General features: G+C 37.9%; 2 protein-coding genes across 2 annotated transcripts in view; both read right to left on the bottom strand.

Annotated features, from left to right (window-relative positions):
• LOC134660889 (seizure protein 6 homolog) overlaps window positions 1-25,777 on the bottom strand; it is a 94,588-nt gene that overhangs the window by 29,731 nt on the left and 39,080 nt on the right. The window contains exon 3 of the mRNA XM_063516742.1: window positions 25,039-25,251. Coding sequence (XP_063372812.1) covers window positions 25,039-25,251 — 213 coding nt within the window. The remainder of the gene's footprint in view (window positions 1-25,038; window positions 25,252-25,777) is intronic.
• On the bottom strand, window positions 1,444-5,577 carry LOC134661570 (uncharacterized). Its single transcript, XM_063517698.1, has 3 exons — window positions 5,397-5,577; window positions 1,950-2,376; window positions 1,444-1,462 (listed from the first exon to the last, which is right to left on the bottom strand). The coding sequence occupies exons 1-3, from the start codon at window positions 5,575-5,577 to the stop codon at window positions 1,444-1,446; spliced, it is 627 nt and encodes a 208-aa protein (XP_063373768.1).

Consider the following 25,777-nt stretch of genomic DNA (forward strand, 5'->3'; position numbering starts at 1 on the left):
CTTCGTATAATGAATGAAGATGGAAATCATTTCAAAAGAAAATACGAGGCGTTGAAGATGACTGAAAATAAATTTATTAACTATTTTCGAATGTCTGTGCCGTGTTTTGAAGAACTTTTATGCAAAATATCACCTCGAATAAAGAAGAAACACATATTTAGAAGACCCGTTGGGCCTCTGGAGATGTTGGGATTAACAATAAGGTAAGAAATGATAACTATTTTTGTATATAAATTATTTTAATTCTTTAGACCATAATTATTAGGAAATTTTCAATAGGTAAATAAAAAAAAACATGTAGGTATATAACTATATAAGTCTTTTACAAAATCAACATTATATATACTACTACTATGGTTAACATTGATGTTAATAACTTATATTATACCTTATTATAAGATTGCCGTTATTAGGAGGTACCTATATAAAATATGTTTATAATTGTAGCTAACTAAATCAAAAATCAACAACTTTTATTTTTAAATCGTCATTTTTTATATACTAACATGACTATAATTTCTTATTCAAAATACTATTTTTTACATAAATGTTTTATGAAAATCAAAAACTTCCATGAAAATACAGTGGAACCTCGATAAGGCGAATTCCTCGTTAACGCGAAATAAAATGCCATTCCCTTCCCTTCATAGTCCTAAAACTCCATAACTCGAAATATTTAACCTCACCAGACGAAGTAAAACGGCGAACGACGATTCCCTTCACGACTATAACTCGAAAAAGATAATAAAACTGTACTTTCTCAGTTTCTACAATTACCTCTCTCTAACACTAATATTTCGTGCGTGTTTTATTACCTCTGTAACTCGAAACCTCTTTAAGACGAATAAAACCCCACAAGAACTTTCCTAAGTCGGTGCCCTCTATAAGACAAATCCTCCTCGTTAACACGAATTTTTTGGCATTTCCCATGAGATTCGTGCTCTGGAGGTTCCACTACATACATAACTGTAATCGTTACTGAAAATCACCACTTATAATTCTAAAATTAATGCCACCACCATTTTACAAAATGATAAAGTTTTCTTAGCGCGTAAGTAGCGCTATATTTTAATAATTATACAAATGTGTAATCACAATTTCAACAATCGCTTATATAAATATAGCTATACTGATTTCTTGCTAATTCACCAACTTTCATATATGCTTAATAGGTATATAATCTCAGAAAAAAACAAGTTTTCATATCGGTACAGTCGAGTTCACAAACATCTTTACAAGTCAACATTCCAAAAATAATAATATATATAGGGATATATCTACAAAAATCAACAATCGCTTATATAAATATGGCTATAATGATTAGGTACTTGCTAAATCACCGACTTTCATACAGGCTTAATATATCTTAGAAAAATCAACAGTTTCCATATAGTTACAGTCGAGCTCAAAAACATATTTACAAATCAACATTCCATAAATAATTTACACACCTCTAATGGCTCTAATACAATGACAATCAGGTCACGTTGATTTGTAAAGCTGTTTGTGAACGCAACTGTACATACGAGTACATATAAATAAAAGTCTCAATAAAAATAATATACCTAATCTATGTATTATACTACAGAAAATTACCTTTTTTGTATAAACAACAAAGTCTTAATAAAATCAAATTTTAGTAAAAGTACGTACTTACTCTAATTTACCTATATGTGCTTCCTATTTTTTTTTTAAGAAAAATCAAATTCATATTCATTGTTTGATTGACTGTCGCTTTCGTTGGAGACTGGTTCTCAGGTGTTTGTAAATAATTAGCACCTGATGAAGGGACTGTTGGTGGATGATTATTAAATGTTTGTTGGGGTCTTTGGTAACCGGATTCGTATGCTGACGAGTTGGGTCTTGGGTTACCATCTTGGTAAGATGAGCGGACTTGGTAAGACATTTGGTAACTATTTTGAAATGAGCTATGGTAACTATTTGGTGACGGTTGGTGGAGATCAGTGAGTACTTGTAAGACGCGACTTTGAAATATTAAAGTTTGATGATCGTCTAATTTGTTTAGCGACGGTAAAATAGCTTTGAAAAACGACAGATGTCTATTTTCTGCCTCTTTTAAGGCCTGAAGTATGTCTGACTCAAATTGGTCGGTTGCTTTTCTTTTCCGAGAACAAGGCTGGTACCGAGATCTTGCAGTTTCATCTTTCTGGCCATCTTCGTCACTTTCTTGGTCCTCAACTATGCTCGAGTCCGTTACGTTTGCAGCATTTTTTTTTAAAAACATGAGTTGCTTGTAGAAATGGTACTCTTTGACTTTTGTTGCACCAGCGCCCGATTTATTTAAACTTTCAAGCCTTTTTGCGTATTTTGTGAAATTGTCTTTCATATTCTTCCATTTTTTTAACACCTCGTTTCCTGAAAAATAAAAACCATTTAAAACATTTTAAATTGTCAATAAACAAAACATCTCTAATTCAGATTATTAGTGACTGTTTGCAAATTTTCGACCTTTGCATTAAATTACACATGTACTATAATAATAGGAAACTTTATTAGTAAATATCACAGTCTAACTGGAAATTGTTGCATACGATATTCATTATCTTAGTTTCTTTTTACATATTTATTTATTTATTTGTTTCCTAGTTATGACATTTAAACTTTTTTTACACATTAGGTATCTAATAAAACATAATCAATAACAAATTTACAACAAAATGTATATAATTTGTACTGGACGGTTGTTGTCACTTTGTATGGCTGCGTAACTATATTGGGTCAACCAAATCTTGTCAGTAGAAAAAGGCGAAAATGTAGGTGCGAAGGGATATCGTCCCATAGAAATTTTTAATTTCGCGCCTTTTTTTACTGACAAGATTTGGTTGACCATCTATATTAACTTGCATATACGAGCCCCGGTGCATATGTTTTCGTCTAGTCAGACCATTTTTTGAGGTTCTCGCGTTTGTACAAAAATAATGTTTTAGTTTCAAAATCACTAATATTTAATTATTATACTAATGTAGTTTAATTTTATATGGTAATATTCTACAATAACTAAATCCAAATACAAGAAATACCGTTTCTACTCTAATGAAAAAAATAACGAATTTTATTTATTTGACGGGTACCTAGTAATATAACAGATGTGATAAGGGCTATTACTAGGGAAAGCAACACGGCTCTGCCAATGTACTGACAATTTTGTTTCGAGCCCATGCATGCAGCAGTGCTGTAGGAGAGGACAATATGATTTGGACAACGTTTTTGAAAATTAAATTTTTTCAGCAATAAAAGTCTCCTGCAATTTTATTATACGATCAAAATAAACTAGATTAAACATTACTATTATGGTTCCCATTGCTGGGTCATTTTATTTTCATGTGTAAAATGTATTAGAATAAACCAAATTGTTGTGTGGAACTAGACGAACTAATTTGCATCGGGGGTCGTATAACTACATAATACAATATATAACTAATACAACACATAAGCGCTGGTGGCCTAGCGGTAAGAGCGTGCGACTTGCAATCCGGAGGTCGCGGGTTCGAACCCCGGCTCGTACCAATGAGTTTTTCGGAACTTATGTACGAAATATCATTTGATATTTACCAGTCGCTTTTCGGTGAAGGAAAACATCGTGAGGAAACCGGACTAATCCCAATACGGGCCTAGTTTATCCTCTGGGTTGGAAGGTCAGATGGCAGTAGCTTTCGTAAAAACTAGTGCCCACGTCAATTACTGGAATTAGTTGCAAAGCGGACCCCAGGCTCCCATGAGCCGTGGCAAAATGCCGGGACAACGCGAGGAAGATGATGACAACATATAACTAATACATGCATATATGTAACCTATGAAACATTTATTTTCAGGTTTTTGGCGACTGGGAGCACATTCAGAGATATGGAATTTACAGATTATCGTGGAAGAAGTACAATCGGAAAAATAGTTAGAGAAGTCTGTCAAGCTATATGGGAAACCCTTCTAGGTGAAAGTATACCTAGAATAACAAAGAATCTACTAGAACAAATCGCGGATGAGTTTTTTAAAAATACTAACTTCCCCAATTGCATTGGGGCCCTGGATGGTAAACACATTCGAATTTGTAGTCCCGATCACAGTGGCTCTCTTTTTTTCAACTATAAAGGTTACAACTCTATAGTGTTGCTGGCACTTGTTGATTCCAATTATAGATTTGTATATGTGGACATAGGAGCTTACGGCAAGGAATGTGATTCCACAGTTTTTCACAATACGAAACTGAATGAATTATTACAACAAGGCCAGCTTCCCGTACCAGCAGCAAAGCCGTTACCCGGTTCTCAGACGTCAATTCCCCATGTATTTGTAGCAGACGAAGGCTTACCTTTAACGAATAACATAATGCGTCCATATCCAGGAAAACACTTGACTATACAACAAAGAGTTTTTAATTATCGCTTGAGTCGCGCAAGAAGATACGTTGAATGTACTTTCGGTATTCTAGCAAATAAGTGGCGCATTTTTCATCGACCACTGAATGTCCAATATAACTTTGCAACAGATATTATAAAGGCATGTTGTGTTATTCACAATTTTGTTATTAGTAGAGATGGAATTAAACAACCTGAAGAACTACTGATTGACGACGGTTTTTCAGATTTACATCATTCAACAAATTATATGTCCTCGACAAACCCAGTTAACATAAGAAATGAATTCTGTAAATACTTTTCTAGTGATGTGGGAGCCCTTAGTTGGCAATTAAGTAAAATATAATTTAATATTAGTATATTTAGGTTTTATTTCCATTCGCCTGTACAAAACTATGTATTAGCTTAGTATACTTGTATTGTATTATCCACTTAACACTTAAACATATTTGGAAGATGAGTTTCCATGCTACATATATGACTAATATGACAACAACTATATAAGAAACAGGTAGTAATAATGTTTTAAATAGTTTATTAATATTTCTTATCCATATGCCTATAAATAAATGAGATGAAAAGATTCAGGCAAAAAATGCCACGTTGTACCACTGTCAGTTTTCAAAGACTATTTCACATTACATCTTGATGGCAGGGCTATAACCGCGAACATTGAAGTTCGTAAATTTCAAATACCTATCTCATCTCTGTCACTCTAATAACGCCTCAATTGGCGTAAAAAATAAAGATTCCCTAAATTAGCGAACTTCGGTGTTTGCGGTAGGCCCTCTGTAGTATTAACAACCGGCAATAAGTTATTTTTTGCTTGAAAACGGGACATTGGTAAATTAATAATATTAATCAGTAACAAACTTCTCACATTTTACTAATTTTATGTATCTATAGGTAAAAACAAGACAATCGATGTAGGTAATCTATGTAGTTAGTTGGCTAACTCTGGAACGCGCAAGTGGCCCTTAACGAAATGAATAAATAGTATGCGAAATAAATAAACATCCTTACCGATTTTTGTTTTTTCTTTATTAGTTTGCTCGTCAAACGTCGGAAAAATGCTTCGGCAGACCTCCTTCCATGCACTATTTTTCTTATCTTTGTCTTTATACTCTTCTATGGTTTTATCCCAGAGAACTGGACGTTCCTCTACGAGAGATATCAACAAATCATTATCAATATTATCAGCCATCTTCCCCAAAAGCAGCGTAGGCACTGACAAAAAAACATCGCATTGGCAACCGATGTTAGCAAAAGTTTGCGCGACGTTGCCTGCCAGTGCATTCACGGGACGCGGCACCGTACCGTGCGTCGGCCGCCCGGCACAACGCCGTGTTCCTGCACGACGTGGCAACCAGCATCTCCACGGCGCACATGGGACATAACATAAGATCTAAAGGGAGTAGGTATATTATATTTGCTGTATTTATTTACGCCTTATAGGTAGGTACTATTTTTAGATTAAGTATATACTTTATATGCCACTTTTAGCTTGCTCAACGGCCTTGAAATTTTGAAAACTTCATACGAACCTAAATTTACAAATGTGTGTTTTGCAGTTTTGCCTAATCTGATGTTTTTATATGATCAAACTATGCAATTAATAAAATATTATTTTAAGATTAAATTAAATAAATCCAAGATTTATTTGAACCCGATATTTAATTTTATACCTGTGCCACACCATGAAACTCTTCGAGCACGTGTTCGACTCAAGGCTCCGGCAAGAGTGCACGGTCTCGGAATGTCAGTAAGGGTTTCGTCCTGGATGTGGCACTATATAGATATGGGATCTAATCTTTGCCCTAAGAATGCTAGTCGAGGCCTACAGAGAAAAGAAAAAGACCTTGCATATGGCTTTTCTGGATCTGCAGAAGGCTTTCGACTGCGTACCGCGCCAGGTAATCTGGTGAGCTTTGAAGGAGAAGAATGTGCCATAAACCTATATTGACTTTATCAGAGACATGTGCTTACCACAACTCGGAATCCATAGTAAGGACCGCCGTTCTTCTTTTGTGAAGAATAAGAACCATTTTCTCAAATCACAGATGAGCATTATTCAAATAAATAATAATTCACGATTTATTCGCGAATAATTTATCCGCGTATAAATCATTAGAGCGCTTCTCAAATTATTAATGATTTATTCGTTATTTCATTTGAATAAATCAACGAAATACATTTAAGTTGTTTGGCTTATTCTATGCTAATAACAAAACTAATGTTTATGTTTAATATGACTTGTATTTACTGTGTATTTTTTCTAACACGTTAAATATTGTTAAGAGTTAAAGGATAAGCAGGTATTATAATAAACAAAATTAGCGGGAACAACGAATTACTTACGCACACCGTTAGGAGGAACGAAGTTAGCTAGAACGTTACTACATTCTAGCCTGGCCTAGAAAGAGATAGCTATATATAAAAGAGTAAGAAAAGAAAGCAGAAAGCAAACGGGGACTGGAACCTCAGGTGTATGAGCTTTCTCTGCCAAAAATGTGGGAGGTCGTGCCGCTCACACATTGGCCTCCACAGTCTGGTGACCTTAGAAAGAGATCTTAGAAAAGCGCTGTAGTAGTGCTGTAGTAGCGTTGATCAAGTAAGTTAATAAGTGACTATTAACCATTTGATTACTACTGTAGGTCCATATCCCAACAAAAACATAAATGTGAAATGAGAGCCAAGTTCAATATTAAGAATATGTGTCGTTGTTATTGATCTAGATAGAATGCCAAGATCTGTGCTGTGTAGAAAATCCTGAAATTATAACGGATTTGACTTGGCTAGTTTTTACCAACAAACCAAATTTTAGAAAAGTAACATAGATAAATATAATAGCCTATACGTAAAATCTAGCCAAGACAAATCCTTTATAATTTCAGGATATTCTACACAGCACAGAACTTGGCACCTATCTAGATCTCAATTCTTTTGTCGGCGAGTCAACAACGACACATTTATTTTTAATATTGAACTTGGCTGTTATTTCATTTTTATGTTATTGTTGGGATATCATTACTTCTTGTTCAGAAATTACTATAATATTCATCATGAAACCAGTTTGCCTAAGCTGAAAAGGAGACCCCGGCTAATGCGCGGTCAATTACCAAAAGTTTCAGTTTCCAGATTTTTTTTTTGTACATACATATACCCATCTTCCACTCCCTGTTCTTTTAGCGTAGTCCAGATACTTGCATGTGATACGGAATCGAAGGCTTTTTTATAGTCTATGTATGCGACATATAGAGCTCTCCTTCTCTCTTGATATTTTTCAATCATAATCTTTATATACACCTAATAGTCTACCTTGATGCCAAATATCAAGTTTCTAAGTGATCTAGAAGTGGGTTAGGTTTTTGGTCTATAAGTCTTAATTAATCTAATAATAGGCTAGATGACTAAATTTTTTATGGTATCAATCGATCGGGTTTGTTTTTAGGATCAAATGTCTATATGGGACCCATTGCATTAAAGTAACACAAAAGTCAGAAATTATAGTCAAAGGCCGACAGTCGCATTTCACTCGCGTAACGCCCTATACAAAACGGCCAAGGGCCGTGACGTCATCGCCCATCTTGTAGTATGGACAAAACAAGAAAATTTCGTTTTTGTCGGTGAAATATTGCGTTTATGTATATATGTAGTTGCTATACAATATTTTTTTGGATGAAATGTAAGGAATCGAGTGGTACCCTTACTTTTATCGTTTTTGGAACTAAAAAAAAAACTTAAATTTTGAAACTTTCAGGTCCTGTATTTTTGTAATTTTTCAATATTTTATTTCAATATCCACATTATTGTGATAAATTGCTCGTTTGCTATATATTTTACTAGATTTTGTTATAAAATTCAACATGTGTCATCATCCCTATTATCAATATATTGTAGCCAATAAGCCTGATTGTGATAATAGATCGATCGCAACGTCGGGCCGTGCTCGTTGACATCACCATCCCCCATGATGAGAATCTCGTGAAGGCCGAGAATTACAAGTGCAGTAAGTACCTAGACTTGGCTCACGAGATAACCGCCATGTGGGATGTTGATTCGACGATCATTGTCCCGATAGTCGTTTCAGTGAACGGTCTAATAGCGAAGAGTCTCGACCAACATCTTAAGATACTCTCGCTAGGTGGTTGGATCAAGGGTCAAATGCAGAAGGCGGTGATCTTGGACACGGCGCGAATAGGCCGCCGGTTCCTCTCTCTGCAGCCCTGACCACTAATTTTAGAAAAACCAAGCAATATCCGTGAACCGTGAAGTTCGGTTTTAAGTGTAGTAGTAGTAAGATTAAGTAAATATTGACAAAAACTATGCGTTTTAACTAAGTATGTACGTTCAGTTCTAATTTAAGTACAGTGTTTGATTTGCTTGTTAATTCATCGGTCACCATAACATGGCACACATTTTGTTAAAATATATCTTATTATTTCCGAGTAAAATGGATGTGACATAAGGACAGACGGACGGACGTAGGTACCTAACGAAACTAAAAGGGTGTCGTGTTTGCCACTATGGCTACGAAACTCTAAAAATAGTACCTACCTATAAGGCGTAAATAAATACAGCAAATATAATATACCTACGCCCTTTAGATCTTATGTTATGTCCCATGTGCGCCGTGGAGATGCTGGTTGCCACGTCGTGCAGGAACACGGCGTTGTGCCGGGCGGCCGACGCACGGTACGGTGCCGCGTCCCGTGAATGCACTGGCAGGCAACGTCGCGCAAACTTTTGCTAACACCGGTTGCCAATGCGATGTTTTTTTGTCAGTGCCTACGCTGCTTTTGGGGAAGATGGCTGATAATATTGATAATGATTTGTTGATATCTCTCGTAGAGGAACGTCCAGTTCTCTGGGATAAAACCATAGAAGAGTATAAAGACAAAGATAAGAAAAATAGTGCATGGAAGGAGGTCTGCCGAAGCATTTTTCCGACGTTTGACGAGCAAACTAATAAAGAAAAAACAAAAATCGGTAAGGATGTTTATTTATTTCGCATACTATTTATTCATTTCGTTAAGGGCCACTTGCGCGTTCCAGAGTTAGCCAACTAACTACATAGATTACCTACATCGATTGTCTTGTTTTTACCTATAGATACATAAAATTAGTAAAATGTGAGAAGTTTGTTACTGATTAATATTATTAATTTACCAATGTCCCGTTTTCAAGCAAAAAATAACTTATTGCCGGTTGTTAATACTACAGAGGGCCTACCGCAAACACCGAAGTTCGCTAATTTAGGGAATCTTTATTTTTTACGCCAATTGAGGCGTTATTAGAGTGACAGAGATGAGATAGGTATTTGAAATTTACGAACTTCAATGTTCGCGGTTATAGCCCTGCCATCAAGATGTAATGTGAAATAGTCTTTGAAAACTGACAGTGGTACAACGTGGCATTTTTTGCCTGAATCTTTTCATCTCATTTATTTATAGGCATATGGATAAGAAATATTAATAAACTATTTAAAACATTATTACTACCTGTTTCTTATATAGTTGTTGTCATATTAGTCATATATGTAGCATGGAAACTCATCTTCCAAATATGTTTAAGTGTTAAGTGGATAATACAATACAAGTATACTAAGCTAATACATAGTTTTGTACAGGCGAATGGAAATAAAACCTAAATATACTAATATTAAATTATATTTTACTTAATTGCCAACTAAGGGCTCCCACATCACTAGAAAAGTATTTACAGAATTCATTTCTTATGTTAACTGGGTTTGTCGAGGACATATAATTTGTTGAATGATGTAAATCTGAAAAACCGTCGTCAATCAGTAGTTCTTCAGGTTGTTTAATTCCATCTCTACTAATAACAAAATTGTGAATAACACAACATGCCTTTATAATATCTGTTGCAAAGTTATATTGGACATTCAGTGGTCGATGAAAAATGCGCCACTTATTTGCTAGAATACCGAAAGTACATTCAACGTATCTTCTTGCGCGACTCAAGCGATAATTAAAAACTCTTTGTTGTATAGTCAAGTGTTTTCCTGGATATGGACGCATTATGTTATTCGTTAAAGGTAAGCCTTCGTCTGCTACAAATACATGGGGAATTGACGTCTGAGAACCGGGTAACGGCTTTGCTGCTGGTACGGGAAGCTGGCCTTGTTGTAATAATTCATTCAGTTTCGTATTGTGAAAAACTGTGGAATCACATTCCTTGCCGTAAGCTCCTATGTCCACATATACAAATCTATAATTGGAATCAACAAGTGCCAGCAACACTATAGAGTTGTAACCTTTATAGTTGAAAAAAAGAGAGCCACTGTGATCGGGACTACAAATTCGAATGTGTTTACCATCCAGGGCCCCAATGCAATTGGGGAAGTTAGTATTTTTAAAAAACTCATCCGCGATTTGTTCTAGTAGATTCTTTGTTATTCTAGGTATACTTTCACCTAGAAGGGTTTCCCATATAGCTTGACAGACTTCTCTAACTATTTTTCCGATTGTACTTCTTCCACGATAATCTGTAAATTCCATATCTCTGAATGTGCTCCCAGTCGCCAAAAACCTGAAAATAAATGTTTCATAGGTTACATATATGCATGTATTAGTTATATGTTGTCATCATCTTCCTCGCGTTGTCCCGGCATTTTGCCACGGCTCATGGGAGCCTGGGGTCCGCTTTGCAACTAATTCCAGTAATTGACGTGGGCACTAGTTTTTACGAAAGCTACTGCCATCTGACCTTCCAACCCAGAGGATAAACTAGGCCCGTATTGGGATTAGTCCGGTTTCCTCACGATGTTTTCCTTCACCGAAAAGCGACTGGTAAATATCAAATGATATTTCGTACATAAGTTCCGAAAAACTCATTGGTACGAGCCGGGGTTCGAACCCGCGACCTCCGGATTGCAAGTCGCACGCTCTTACCGCTAGGCCACCAGCGCTTATGTGTTGTATTAGTTATATATTGTATTATGTAGTTATACGACCCCCGATGCAAATTAGTTCGTCTAGTTCCACACAACAATTTGGTTTATTCTAATACATTTTACACATGAAAATAAAATGACCCAGCAATGGGAACCATAATAGTAATGTTTAATCTAGTTTATTTTGATCGTATAATAAAATTGCAGGAGACTTTTATTGCTGAAAAAATTTAATTTTCAAAAACGTTGTCCAAATCATATTGTCCTCTCCTACAGCACTGCTGCATGCATGGGCTCGAAACAAAATTGTCAGTACATTGGCAGAGCCGTGTTGCTTTCCCTAGTAATAGCCCTTATCACATCTGTTATATTACTAGGTACCCGTCAAATAAATAAAATTCGTTATTTTTTTCATTAGAGTAGAAACGGTATTTCTTGTATTTGGATTTAGTTATTGTAGAATATTACCATATAAAATTAAACTACATTAGTATAATAATTAAATATTAGTGATTTTGAAACTATAACATTATTTTTGTACAAACGCGAGAACCTCAAAAAATGGTCTGACTAGACGAAAACATATGCACCGGGGCTCGTATATGCAAGTTAATATAGATGGTCAACCAAATCTTGTCAGTAAAAAAAGGCGCGAAATTAAAAATTTCTATGGGACGATATCCCTTCGCACCTACATTTTCGCCTTTTTCTACTGACAAGATTTGGTTGACCCAATATAGTTACGCAGCCATACAAAGTGACAACAACCGTCCAGTACAAATTATATACATTTTGTTGTAAATTTGTTATTGATTATGTTTTATTAGATACCTAATGTGTAAAAAAAGTTTAAATGTCATAACTAGGAAACAAATAAATAAATAAATATGTAAAAAGAAACTAAGATAATGAATATCGTATGCAACAATTTCCAGTTAGACTGTGATATTTACTAATAAAGTTTCCTATTATTATAGTACATGTGTAATTTAATGCAAAGGTCGAAAATTTGCAAACAGTCACTAATAATCTGAATTAGAGATGTTTTGTTTATTGACAATTTAAAATGTTTTAAATGGTTTTTATTTTTCAGGAAACGAGGTGTTAAAAAAATGGAAGAATATGAAAGACAATTTCACAAAATACGCAAAAAGGCTTGAAAGTTTAAATAAATCGGGCGCTGGTGCAACAAAAGTCAAAGAGTACCATTTCTACAAGCAACTCATGTTTTTAAAAAAAAATGCTGCAAACGTAACGGACTCGAGCATAGTTGAGGACCAAGAAAGTGACGAAGATGGCCAGAAAGATGAAACTGCAAGATCTCGGTACCAGCCTTGTTCTCGGAAAAGAAAAGCAACCGACCAATTTGAGTCAGACATACTTCAGGCCTTAAAAGAGGCAGAAAATAGACATCTGTCGTTTTTCAAAGCTATTTTACCGTCGCTAAACAAATTAGACGATCATCAAACTTTAATATTTCAAAGTCGCGTCTTACAAGTACTCACTGATCTCCACCAACCGTCACCAAATAGTTACCATAGCTCATTTCAAAATAGTTACCAAATGTCTTACCAAGTCCGCTCATCTTACCAAGATGGTAACCCAAGACCCAACTCGTCAGCATACGAATCCGGTTACCAAAGACCCCAACAAACATTTAATAATCATCCACCAACAGTCCCTTCATCAGGTGCTAATTATTTACAAACACCTGTAGAACCAGTCTCCAACGAAAGCGACAGTCAATCAAACAATGAATATGAATTTGATTTTTCTTAAAAAAAAAATAGGAAGCACATATAGGTAAATTAGAGTAAGTACGTACTTTTACTAAAATTTGATTTTATTAAGACTTTGTTGTTTATACAAAAAAGGTAATTTTCTGTAGTATAATACATAGATTAGGTATATTATTTTTATTGAGACTTTTATTTATATGTACTCGTATGTACAGTTGCGTTCACAAACAGCTTTACAAATCAACGTGACCTGATTGTCATTGTATTAGAGCCATTAGAGGTGTGTAAATTATTTATGGAATGTTGATTTGTAAATATGTTTTTGAGCTCGACTGTAACTATATGGAAACTGTTGATTTTTCTAAGATATATTAAGCCTGTATGAAAGTCGGTGATTTAGCAAGTACCTAATCATTATAGCCATATTTATATAAGCGATTGTTGATTTTTGTAGATATATCCCTATATATATTATTATTTTTGGAATGTTGACTTGTAAAGATGTTTGTGAACTCGACTGTACCGATATGACAACTTGTTTTTTTCTGAGATTATATACCTATTAAGCATATATGAAAGTTGGTGAATTAGCATGAAATCAGTATAGCTATATTTATATAAGCGATTGTTGAAATTATGATTACACATTTGTAAAATTATTAAAATATAGCGCTACTTACGCGCTAAGAAAACTTTATCATTTTGTAAAATGGTGGTGGCATTAATTTTAGAATTATAAGTGGTGATTTTCAGTAACGATTACAGTTATGTATGTAGTGGAACCTCCAGAGCACGAATCTCATGGGAAATGCCAAAAAATTCGTGTTAACGAGGAGGATTTGTCTTATAGAGGGCACCGACTTAGGAAAGTTCTTGTGGGGTTTTATTCGTCTTAAAGAGGTTTCGAGTTACAGAGGTAATAAAACACGCACGAAATATTAATGTTAGAGAGAGGTAATTGTAGAAACTGAGAAAGTACAGTTTTATTATCTTTTTCGAGTTATAGTCGTGAAGGGAATCGTCGTTCGCCGTTTTACTTCGTCTGGTGAGGTTAAATATTTCGAGTTATGGAGTTTTAGGACTATGAAGGGAAGGGAATGGCATTTTATTTCGCGTTAACGAGGAATTCGCCTTATCGAGTTTCCACTGTATTTTCATGGAAGTTTTTGATTTTCATAAAACATTTATGTAAAAAATAGTATTTTGAATAAGAAATTATAGTCATGTTAGTATATAAAAAATGACGATTTAAAAATAAAAGTTGTTGATTTTTGATTTAGTTAGCCACAATTATAAACATATTTTATATAGGTACCTCCTAATAACGGCAATCTTATAATAAGGTATAATATAAGTTATTAACATCAATGTTAACCATAGTAGTAGTATATATAATGTTGATTTTGTAAAAGACTTATATAGTTATATACCTACATGTTTTTTTTTATTTACCTATTGAAAATTTCCTAATACTTATGGTCTAAAGAATTAAAATAATTTATATACAAAAATAGTTATCATTTCTTACCTTATTGTTAATCCCAACATCTCCAGAGGCCCAACGGGTCTTCTAAATATGTGTTTCTTCTTTATTCGAGGTGATATTTTGCATAAAAGTTCTTCAAAACACGGCACAGACATTCGAAAATAGTTAATAAATTTATTTTCAGTCATCTTCAACGCCTCGTATTTTCTTTTGAAATGATTTCCATCTTCATTCATTATACGAAGATATGGGTTCACCCAAAATTTTCTTTTCGATTGTTTTCTATTTCTGCGCCTTCTTAACAACAGCAAGAGCAGAACATGTGTGAAGGGATCCATGTCTGATCAAACACTGGTATTCGAATTTTATTCTTTACTATGCAGTGCGGCATCGCACGCCGCTCGGCGGCACCGCGCGCGGCGACGCGCACCGCTTTGCGGCACCGCGCGCGGCGCCGCGCACCGCTCTGCGGCACCGCGCGCGGCGACGCGCACCGCTTTGCGGCGCCGCGGCGCGGCACCGCAAAATTTTGCGTTGCGGCGGGCGTCGCCGCAGAGCGGTTTGCGGCGCCGCAGATTTCTGCGGTGCCGCACCGCGCGGCGGCGGCGGCGCCGCAACGCGCACATGTGGCCGGGCCCTAACACACGCTAATCGTCATCGACTACGATATTTCCGTCTCATCGCTTTACGTAACACTTACGTAACGTGAAAGTGATAGAAGATTTTCGCAAATCACCATAATTATTGACAGTGAGTCACGCTTCGACATCAGGCATAATCTTCATGTGTTGTGTTAATGTACTTACAAACAGCAACGCTCTAACTGTACACCGGTGGACCTTATTACAAAAGGCATAAGGTCCACCGGTGTACAGATAACAGTGTGGGCGGTGGTACGGTGTCAGTGGCGAGCGAACAGCGGTGCGGAGCAGGGATGTTGCGGATGCCGATTTTTTGACATCCGCGGATGCGGATGCGGATGCGGATTTTTCGAGGCTCACATCCGCGGATGCGGATGCGGATGCGGATGCGGATGTCAAGATAGGTACATAAAAAACGTCAAATATTACATTTTAGTAATTTTTATTTCAAAAAACCGGCCAAGTGCGAGTCGGACTCGCGTTCCAAGGGTTCCGTACAATAAGTCCCACTCACGCTTGACTGCTAATTTCTAATACGTTTTTTTGGCTAATTACTAAATTACCTAGCAGTCTAGCACTTCCGCCGATGCTAAGACGTTCCTGTACCGAACTGTTCCACATCCGCATCCGCATTAAATCCGCATCGATTTTTTGCGGATGCGGATGCGGATGCGGATGTTGAAAATAATGCGGAAGTTCCGCGGTTGCGGATGCGGATGCGGATGTTCGCAACATCCCTGGTGCGGAGGGGCGTGGAGCGTTGCGTCGAGCGCCCGGGGTGCCTCGCCAAGATTCCAATCGTTTACGCTCCGTAGCGAACGATACGCATTGGACGCGAACGAGACATTGGTCTCGGTCGCACTAATATGGAAGAGTGCGTGCGCTAAAGCGCGAACGACTGGCATCATGGGCAGAGGGCAGCATGTGCATTCAGCTCCGCGATTTCGTCGCTTTGCTACAAGTAGCTAAAAGAACACTCGTTCCACACTGTTCCACACCAATTTTGGTGGCTAGCCATTTAAGCCGCGCGTGGCGCTGTCGCCACCTAGCGGCCATATCTGTCCTGATCGTAACAGACGCGTTTTGTTAGAGAGTGAGTCTTCTGTACCTAGTACTATTATTTATTCTGTGTCATGGCTAGGCATTCAGAAATGGACGCATGAGAGGGTCTTGCAGCAAGGTACGAGTAGCGTCTCGGCGTCCATGTTATAGCGAGTACCTACATACATTTTGAATGTAATACTAAAACGTATTAAGGTTAGCTAGATACTATTAGCGTACCTAGATTATAGGTCCACCGATGTACGGTTAGGAGTGTTGGTGTTTACATGTACGTACCTATATCCCTAGCCGGTCATTTTGCATTGATCTTTGAGCTATACAGTATCTAAGAATGATAAACAATAAACTTTTCTATGACAATGACAGGTGATCACGTGATGTTTTCTATAGAAAACGAAGCTCCGGAAGCTCCGGCCCGGACACGGCCCGGTCTAACGTGAGCCATCCTTAAGGCGGCGCTGCAGTCAGATAAACAGTTGGTATCACTTTCTACAATTGGCGGGCACTGAAGCTTGTCCACAAGTAATTCTGATAATGGCATAGAAAAGAGGGCTTTAACTTAAGGTTTCTAATATTATACCTACTGTAATACATAGCCTATTATTGCAGCTAGAATGTACTAGAGGTACCATGGAAGAAAGTTTTTAAGATGGATGCAGATGGACGAACTTTCAAACTTTCAATCCGGAGGTCGCTGGTTCAAATCCTGGCTAGTACCAATGAGTTTTCGGAACTTATGTACGAAATATCATTTGATATTTACCACTAGCTTTTCGGTGAAGGAATTTAAAACATCGTGAGGAAACCTGCATACATCTGCGAAGAAATTGGTGTATGTGAAGTCCCCAATCCGCATTGGGCTAGCGTGGGGACTATAGCCCAAGCCCACTCGCGCATGAAAGGAGGCCTGTGCCCGGCAGTGGGACGTATATAGGCTGAAATTATTATAAACTAGCTGAGGTACCCGGCTTCGCTCCGAGAGTTGACATGTAATTGTATGGTAGTTGTAAAAAAAATGGCCCCTAATATTCCAGCATATTCCACAACATTCGAGTTGCACGATGATGTGGGATCCTGGATTCTAGGCTATATACGAATATTCGACAACATTCCAGAATATTCTGGGTCGTTCTCGAACATTCGAACCGCATGACGGATCTTGCTTTATACGCCTACCAATGGTAGCTCCGCTCCGACCCTACAAAAAAGGCTTCGATGGTCTCTATTCCAGAACATTCGAAAGTGTTCTGGAATGTTACACAATGATGTTCTCGAACATTTGAAAACATTCCAGAATGTTCTGAAATGCTGTGAAATGCTCTTGAATCCTACCGAAGGACTATTCTAGAAATGTCTAGCCTCCGAGACCCGAGACACCACACCAGGTACACATTTTCACGATCTATTCTGAACATTCGTCTATTAATGTTAAGGTTCAATATTCAATAACAATACGACTGCTTCTGGGTCTGGGTCTGGGCGAAACTTACAGCCCTTATATCTTCAAAAGCACACGCTTCAGGTAAAAACGGGAAACTTCTTCATGGACGGGAGATAGAGGGCTACCACACCATATAACTTCCTTGATCGTATCGAGGCTCGTTTCTGAGTTTTAGCGGCACGCACATTGTATACTTGCTTTATTATAAATATTGATTATTATATGCAGTTGATTTGCGCGAATATATACTACTTTTTAACCGACTTCCAAATCTAAAAGGAGGAGGTTATCAATTCGGTTGTATGTTTTTTTTTATTTTTTTTATTTTTTTTTATGTTTGTTACTCCATATCTCCGTCATTACTGGACCGATTTTGAAAATTTTTTTTTGATTGTATGTATATGCATACAGATTGGTCCCGTTTTTGTCAAAACCCAGTTCTGATGATGGGATCCATGAGGAATCGAGGGAACTCCTCAAATCTTAAAGGTATACATATAGTGATTTTTGTGTTTTTATCAACAAATCAAGCATATACATTTAAAAAAGTGACATTTGATGAAGTGGAACTGCTGATGATGATCAGAACGGAACTCTTCAACGACGCATAGTACACGTTTGACGATTTGTCCTCTTCGTTATGTTTGTTAAGCAAGTTAAGTTTTTAAGCCACATTTTTGTCAAGCTCGAGTTCTGATGATGGGATCCATGAGGAATCGAGGGAACTCCTCAAATCTTAAAGGCATGCATATAGAGATTTTTGTATTTTCATCAAAAAATTAAGCATTTTCATTAAAAACTGTCGCATTTGATGCAGTGGAACTGCTGATGATGATCATAACGGAACTCTTCAACGACGCATAGCTCGCATTTGGCGATTTGTCGTTTTCGTTATGTTTGTTAAGCAAGTTAGGTTTTTAGGCACATTTATGTCAATCTCAAGTCCTGAACATGGGATCCATGAGGAATCGAGGGAACTCCTCAAATCTTAAAGGCATACGTATAGAATTTTATATATTTTCATCAGAAAATCAAGCATTTACATTACAAACTGTGGCATTTGATGAAGCGGAACTGCTGATGATGATCAGAACAGAACTCTTCAACGACGCATAGTACACGTTTTGTGATTCTGAATTTCGATTTTGACTTGGACTGGGCCCCGGACTCCGGACTCGGACCCGTACTCGGACTCGGACCCGTACTCGGACTCGGACCCGGATCCGGACACGGACCCGGACCTTAATCCGGAAAACCACTATGATACCTAAACTAAACAAACCACTATGATTACCATAAAATGTATACATATTACCAAATAAAGTATAAGCGCCGTTAAGTGGATCCAGGCTAGTAGTTAGAGAAGTCGGTTTTTTTCTATTAAAGATTATTTTAACCGACTTCCAAATCTCAAAAGGAGAAGGTTCTCAATGCGATGGTTTTTTTAATGTTTGTTACTTCAATAGGGTATTTGACATTTTTTTATGAATGGTATCAGTCGATCAGGTTTGTTTTGAGGATCAAATGTCTGTATGGGACCCATTGTCTTAAAGCAATACAAAAGTCACAAATGATGATCAAAGTCTAGCACTCGCACTTTTCGAACAAAATCGCAATACATCGTGACGTCATCATATAACGTTAGAAGCCGTATCAATGTATGGAAAACAAGGAAATTGCGATTTTGTCGGTGAAATATTGCGTTTATGTATATGATTGCAATGCAATATTTTTTTTATTAAAATGTAAGGAATCGAATGGTATCATTTTTTTGTCCTATTTGGAAGTTAAATGAAAATATATTTTTTTTAAACTTTAAAGGTATTGTATTTTTTTTATTATTGCCATGTATTTTTAAAATTTCCAATGTACCGATTTAGTTATAAAATTCAACATGTGTCAAATACCCTATTCTGGGCCAATTTTGTGAATTATTTTTTTCATTAAATTCTTGAACAAAAATAAGAAAGTTTCTGTGGAGTTAGCCTAATTTAACTTTGCATTAGCACTAACTTGAATAATACAAAGTGGGCGAGTAGAAACTTATGTACCTACTATAACTACTATAAGTTACTCTGAGGTTTACAATATGTGCTAGTGCTGCACTCTGGCGCCAGATCATTGCAGTTATAGGTGCAAAATCCCCCCCCTCCCCCCCCCCTCTCGCCAAGAGAGGGATAGGAGCGGCGAGTCCCACACACCATGCGTAAATGCATTCCCACTCCATCGAAAAAATAACCTCTTGACCGTAATGTAACAGCAAATATCGATCGAATATTCAAAACCCAATATCAAGCTCCAGTGAAGAGGAAAGACGTTTTTTATCAGTGTCCGTATGACCCGGTTAGCGAAGATACTGTGACATAACAGCAGTATTTAATAGCTAATTTACCGTATGTAACACTTGATACCTGTCTAACTAGATTTAGATAGTAGGGCTGTCAAATTCAATCCGATTACCAGCAACGGAATGTATTTGGCTCTAATAGACGAAACTCTCATTGAAAACGTTGAACACAAGCACACACACACACACACACACACACATTTTTGTTATTATAAGATTTATAAGCTTCTATAGTTTCTTAACACATAAATTCGTTCATTTATTTTTGTTAATTAACTAACACGACGGAAAAGCAGGATCTCCTGCCATAGGTAATGTCTATACTATACCTACTACCTACTAAGAGATCTCAACCTTTATTAATAGGGAGTATTACTGCAATGTTTTGCCGCCAGAGTGCAGTACTAGCGACGTAAGTATACCATAGACTATAGAGTAACTTATAGGTACATAGTCTCGCTTGCGCACATACACGTGGGTCTTTTCTATGGAAAGCATCACTTGATCATCATCTGGCATAGAAAATAAGCGCCGGAAGCTCCAGCCCGGACACGGACCGGTAGGCCCGGTCTAACGTGAGTCATCCTTAAAACTAAAAATGGTACCCTATTAGTAAGACTCGTCCGCTGTCCGTCTGTCTATCACCAGGCTGTAACTCATGAACCATGATAGCTAGAGAGTTGAAATTCCCATCCAAGAAACGTCCTTTTTTGCCGTTTTTTGCGTAATGGTACGGAACCCGTCGTGCGCGAGTCTGACTCGCACTTGGCCGGTTTTTTTCATAAGTTATATAATAGTTATTCTAGTTCATTGTGATGGATAAATACAGCTAAGCAAGTGTCAACCTTAATAGGCAGACCAGGTATGCGCGAAAAAAGGCGCCACGCTAGGCTGGCGCGAAGGCGCGTGCGGCGTCCCCATGCGAATTCAGGGTGAATACCACACATGGTCGATTTCCAAATTTATTGTACAAAACACTCTTTCTCTCGGATCTAACTTAGCAGGTTTTTTACCTTTTGCACAATAGTGAGTAAGTATTACTGCAATACATATTTTGCCGCCAGAGTGCAGCACTAGCGACGTAAGTATACCAAAATTGGTGTGGGCCGCATGTACTTGTAGCGACGCGACGAAATCGCGGAGTGAGTCACGCCTGATACTTAATGCATGGAAATAGTTACGTGAATTTCGCTATCTGATCTATCACCTTTTTTTCCCCGTTTATCGTTTGCCGATGTAAGATTGTCATCTTGGCCCAGGTATTCACGTGGTGGCCACAACAAACGAGTGTATTCAGTGTCACAGAAAGAATAATAGTACTAGGTACAGAAGACTCACTCTCTAACAAAACGCGTCTGTTACGATCAGCACAGATATGGCCGCTAGGTGGCGACAGCGCCACGCGCGGCTTATGGCTTTCCCCAAAATTGGTGTGGAACGGATGTACTTTTAGCTACCTGTAGCAAAGCGACGAAATCGCGGAGTGAGCCACGCCTGACAGTGTATTGTCCGCAGTTATATCAGTTCTGTTCTGCGAACTAGTAGCGTCGTCCCACATGCTCGGCCGACCTCGGCGTCTCAGTTTCCATCAATTTGATGCCGCTTTCTTATCGCCCTTCTCGGCTTACTATAAAATAACAATCTGCACTTGCTTATTGTTTGTGTGCGACTTCGACACAGTCTGAGAGTTTATACAGTAAAATCCGCATACTATCGGTGATGACATTGAAGGGAAGTTGTGACAAAAACGTCATACTAAAGGGGCCCACTGATTACCAGTCCGCCGGATGATATCGGCCTGTCAGTTGTTCGGAACTGTCAAATTTTTGTTCTAACTGACAGGCCGATATCGTCCGGTGGACTGTTAATCAGTGGGCCCCTTAAGCGGATATGATAAAAAGCATAGTGGATTAACTTCTTATTTTTATTAACTTTTCCAAATTAATCTGAAATTCCTTTGTGAGAGATGAGTTTTATTAACCTTATACCACAGAAAACCTCGCACCAATTATCAACTTGTACCTGAGAATCAAAACTAAAACAATAAGTACACGCCACGCACGCATAGGGTTGCCAGATGGTCGGGATTTGGCGGGATTCTCCAGATTTTTTGCATGTGTTCCCGATTCCCGACCAAGTCCAAATTGTCCCGAAAAACAGGTTCACGTTATAAAACAATGATTTCAAGTTCCGAACTGTCGTCGAGGGAGCGCGCGGGGCGTGCGTGGCGAGAGATTGTGCGGTGAGGGAGCGATGATTTTTTTTTCCCGACTTAAGTCCCTAAATCCCGAAAAAATTATATATTTTCCCGATAATAGCGCCTTTCGATCTGGCAACACTACGCACGCACGAAACGTCCTCGCAGGGAAAGACTTGCGAACGGCAACGATAACCATGACTCAGAAACAAATATCTGTGCTCATCACACAAATAAATCGAATCCAATACCATCGGCTTCATAGGCAGGGTTACCGACTAGGTAAACCGGTCGCAAAATTTACCTTTTAACCGCCGTATAATTTTTCATCAAGCATGCTCCATGCCAAATGCTCGTGTCGCCGGCGGTACGAAGTTAAAACACATCAGACCGCGGCCATAGAGAAATATAGTAAGAATAGAGTGCTCACTCCAAACATCAGTTTTGGTAGTAAAAATACTATTATTTTCGCAGTCGACATCTAGCATCGATATCGATATGAACTTGCAGTACATAATTTTCTTCAACATACAAACTTATTAAACACCTATTAAGCCTACGAAGCCTCTCCTTGTCCGCTATTAGAAGTTACACAACATGGCGTTACCTTGGTCCATAAAGTTCCGGCAAACGTTATAAGTTTATAACAATTGTACTTACATACCTACTGTTATGGGCAATAACGCATCCACAGTAGGGATAGTACGAGATGATTGTTCATGAATATAAAACGCATATAACGATCATGAGTATAGTGATTGGTGTGGCTACCACCAGTTTGGCACTGACATAAACGCTATCGAGAACGTAACTTACTTTCTATGCATCTCGCTGGTACTCGCATATTAGTGCAAGCGAAATGTATAGAAAGTAAATTACGTAGACGTTAACGTACCTATATGTCAGTTTTGACACTGTCAGTGACCTCGTGGTACGGGTAGAGGCTCGGCCACACCGCTCCTTAAAACGCATCGTAAGCGTAGGTACCGTTTTAAATTTTTGCGTGCTATCCACACCGCTGAAATACGCTGGAGGTGCGGAATCCTTTTTAGAGGGTTCCGTGGTCAACTAGCAACCCATATAGTTTCGCCATGTCCGTCTGTCTGTCTGTCTGTCCGTCTGCCCGAGGCTTTGCTCCGTGATCATTAGTGCTAGGAATTAAGCTGCAATTTAGCATGGATATACAAATCAATAAATCCTAAAAAAGTGGTACAATAAAATGTAATAAAACAATTTTTTTAGGGTACCCCCCTACACGTAAAGTGGGGGTGGAATCTTTTTTCGCTTCAATCCTACAGTGTGGGGTATCGTTGGATAGGTTAGGTTAGGTTTGGTACGCAAAATGAATAGGAGTCTTCAACAAACATTTTTTGATAAAGTTTGTATTTTCATAAATAATAGATCCGAAAGAAAAACAATGTCCCCTCTAAGTTTTGAACCATGAGTCCAAAAGATATGAAAAAAATCGTACAAATAGAGCTTAAGAAAGACATTAAATGAAAGCTATGGCGAACATGATCAGTTCAGCCGTTTTTGAGTTACTTAAAAAGTCTCCCCTTCATAGTAAAAAGACGTAATTAAACGTTATTACGTCATTATAAGGGGTTTTTAAGTTATTTGGGATTTTTCATGTAAATAAAGTAAAATGTATCTTGAGGTATAATCAGAATCACAGAATAAATAATAGTACTAAGTACAGAAGTGGTGACGTGGCCCTTACGGCCACGTTACCAATCTTCTCCCAACAAGAGCAGTCGCTGGTCACAAGGTCGACCAAACTGCATACTAATTAAAAAAAAAAAAAAAAAAAACTAAGTACAGAAGACTCACTCTCTAACAAAACGCGTCTGTTACGATCAGCACAGATATGGCCGCTAGGTGGCGACAGCGCCACGCGCGGCTTATGGCTTTCCCCAAAATTGGGGCCGAACGGATGTACTTTTAGCTACCTGTAGCAAAGCGACGAAATCGCGGAGTGAGACACGCCTGGTATAATTATTATAATTAAAAAAAAATGACTCAAATGTGAATGATGTGATATATTTTTGGAATTGGCTCAGAAAGCCCTTTCGTTAAATAGGTACTACACACGATAGGTTTCTAAACATTTTTTTTAATTCCATACAAAAAAAAGATGACGTCATAACTTCTCTCGTTTTTTTTTTATTTGTTGGTGCTTCGGGTCAAATTGTTTCAAATGTTCTAAAGATCAATCGTACCGATTTTCATACCTTTAACACCATTTGCAGCGTTTTTTAGCGAACCGCTATCGCTAATTGCTTTCCTGACGGTCTAGCATGACTCCATACAGCAAGCGAGAACGCAACTTATGCTAGACCGCCTGGTATTCGATATGAAAAGTTATTGTTTAACTCGGGTAAAGGCACCAACAAGCATCATTTCATCCCTTTGTTAACAATCTACTATACGAATCGCTCTAGTTTAGCCTATTGTGAAAGAAGGGTAACTACGGAACCCTACACTGAGCATGGCCCGACATGCTCTTGGCCAGTTTTTTTTTTCATACAAATCTATGTCAAATTTCTAAGAATATATGCACTTCCACACTTTATGATGTCAGAGTTAGCTTAGAAGGAGTAATTATTAAAGTTATTATTAAAATTATTAATTTATTAATATCTATATTATTCAAGTCCAAGTAGTTATAATAAGTCCATAAGCGTACCAACTGCACCAACGGTCCCAGTAGGTTGACGTACAACCAAGGTACACTCCTCCTGCTTCGTCAGTGTACACGTCTCCGGACTGTATACTAAGTGCTGCCATCTAGCGCGTTAAACGAACAAATTGAATAGTAGGTTAAATAGCGACTCACCACAGCAAGGCTTCCCGAAGTCTAACCGTACCAACTGCACCATATACGGCTCCAGTAGGTTGACGTACCACCAAGGTACACGCTCCTGCTTCGTCAGTGTACACGTCTCCGGGCTGTACACGGAGGAAGTGCTGCCATCTAGCGCCCGCTGGGGGACCCCGGAATCTTCGGTGGATGCTTGCATGGGCGCTTTGCCCGCTGCCACGTTTAGAACTGAAAAGAAACGGAAATTAGTAAAGTTTGCTTGCGTGTACAACATGGTATAATAATATACTCCGCCCGGTACTCCCTTCCGAGATTCGCGAATGACCTAACTGTCACTTGCCTACGTCATCATGCTGTTTACAGGTTTTCAAACTTTAAAATGTGGGAGAATTTTAACCAACGGTGAAAATTATTTTAACGGCATTAATTTTAAGTTATTCATGTAGAAACATAGTAAAATAAAACAAATCTATACTGCACTTTTCACTCCTACTCTTACAGTTCCGAATAGAGCAGCCAACCATTTTCGTAACACAACATTAATTACCAAGCTTACGACGTGAAAAGTTTGGAAAACACTGCGACTGCTGACACTGAGCGAGAAGGAAATAACAATTAACACGCGTTCGACAAGGATGACGGTCAGGGACAAAATGGCGGATTGTCAAATGTGACAGCGCTATCCTGTGTTGCCAGTAGTGTAAACAGAATTACCCGAACGTCTGAAATTTCTTTCGTGAATCGGAAGATATTG

The sequence above is a fragment of the Cydia amplana genome, chromosome Z (genome assembly GCF_948474715.1).
Source record: "Cydia amplana chromosome Z, ilCydAmpl1.1, whole genome shotgun sequence".
Lineage (NCBI taxonomy): Eukaryota > Metazoa > Arthropoda > Insecta > Lepidoptera > Tortricidae > Cydia > Cydia amplana.

Coding starts and splice junctions, on each gene's coding strand:
- LOC134661570 (XM_063517698.1), bottom strand. CDS start 5,577: ATGGCTGATAATATTGATAATGATTTGTTGATATCTCTCGTAGAGGAA. Junction 2,377..5,396: donor TAAAGAAAAAACAAAAATCG/GTAAGGATGTTT, acceptor TTTATTTTTCAG/GAAACGAGGTGTTAAAAAAA.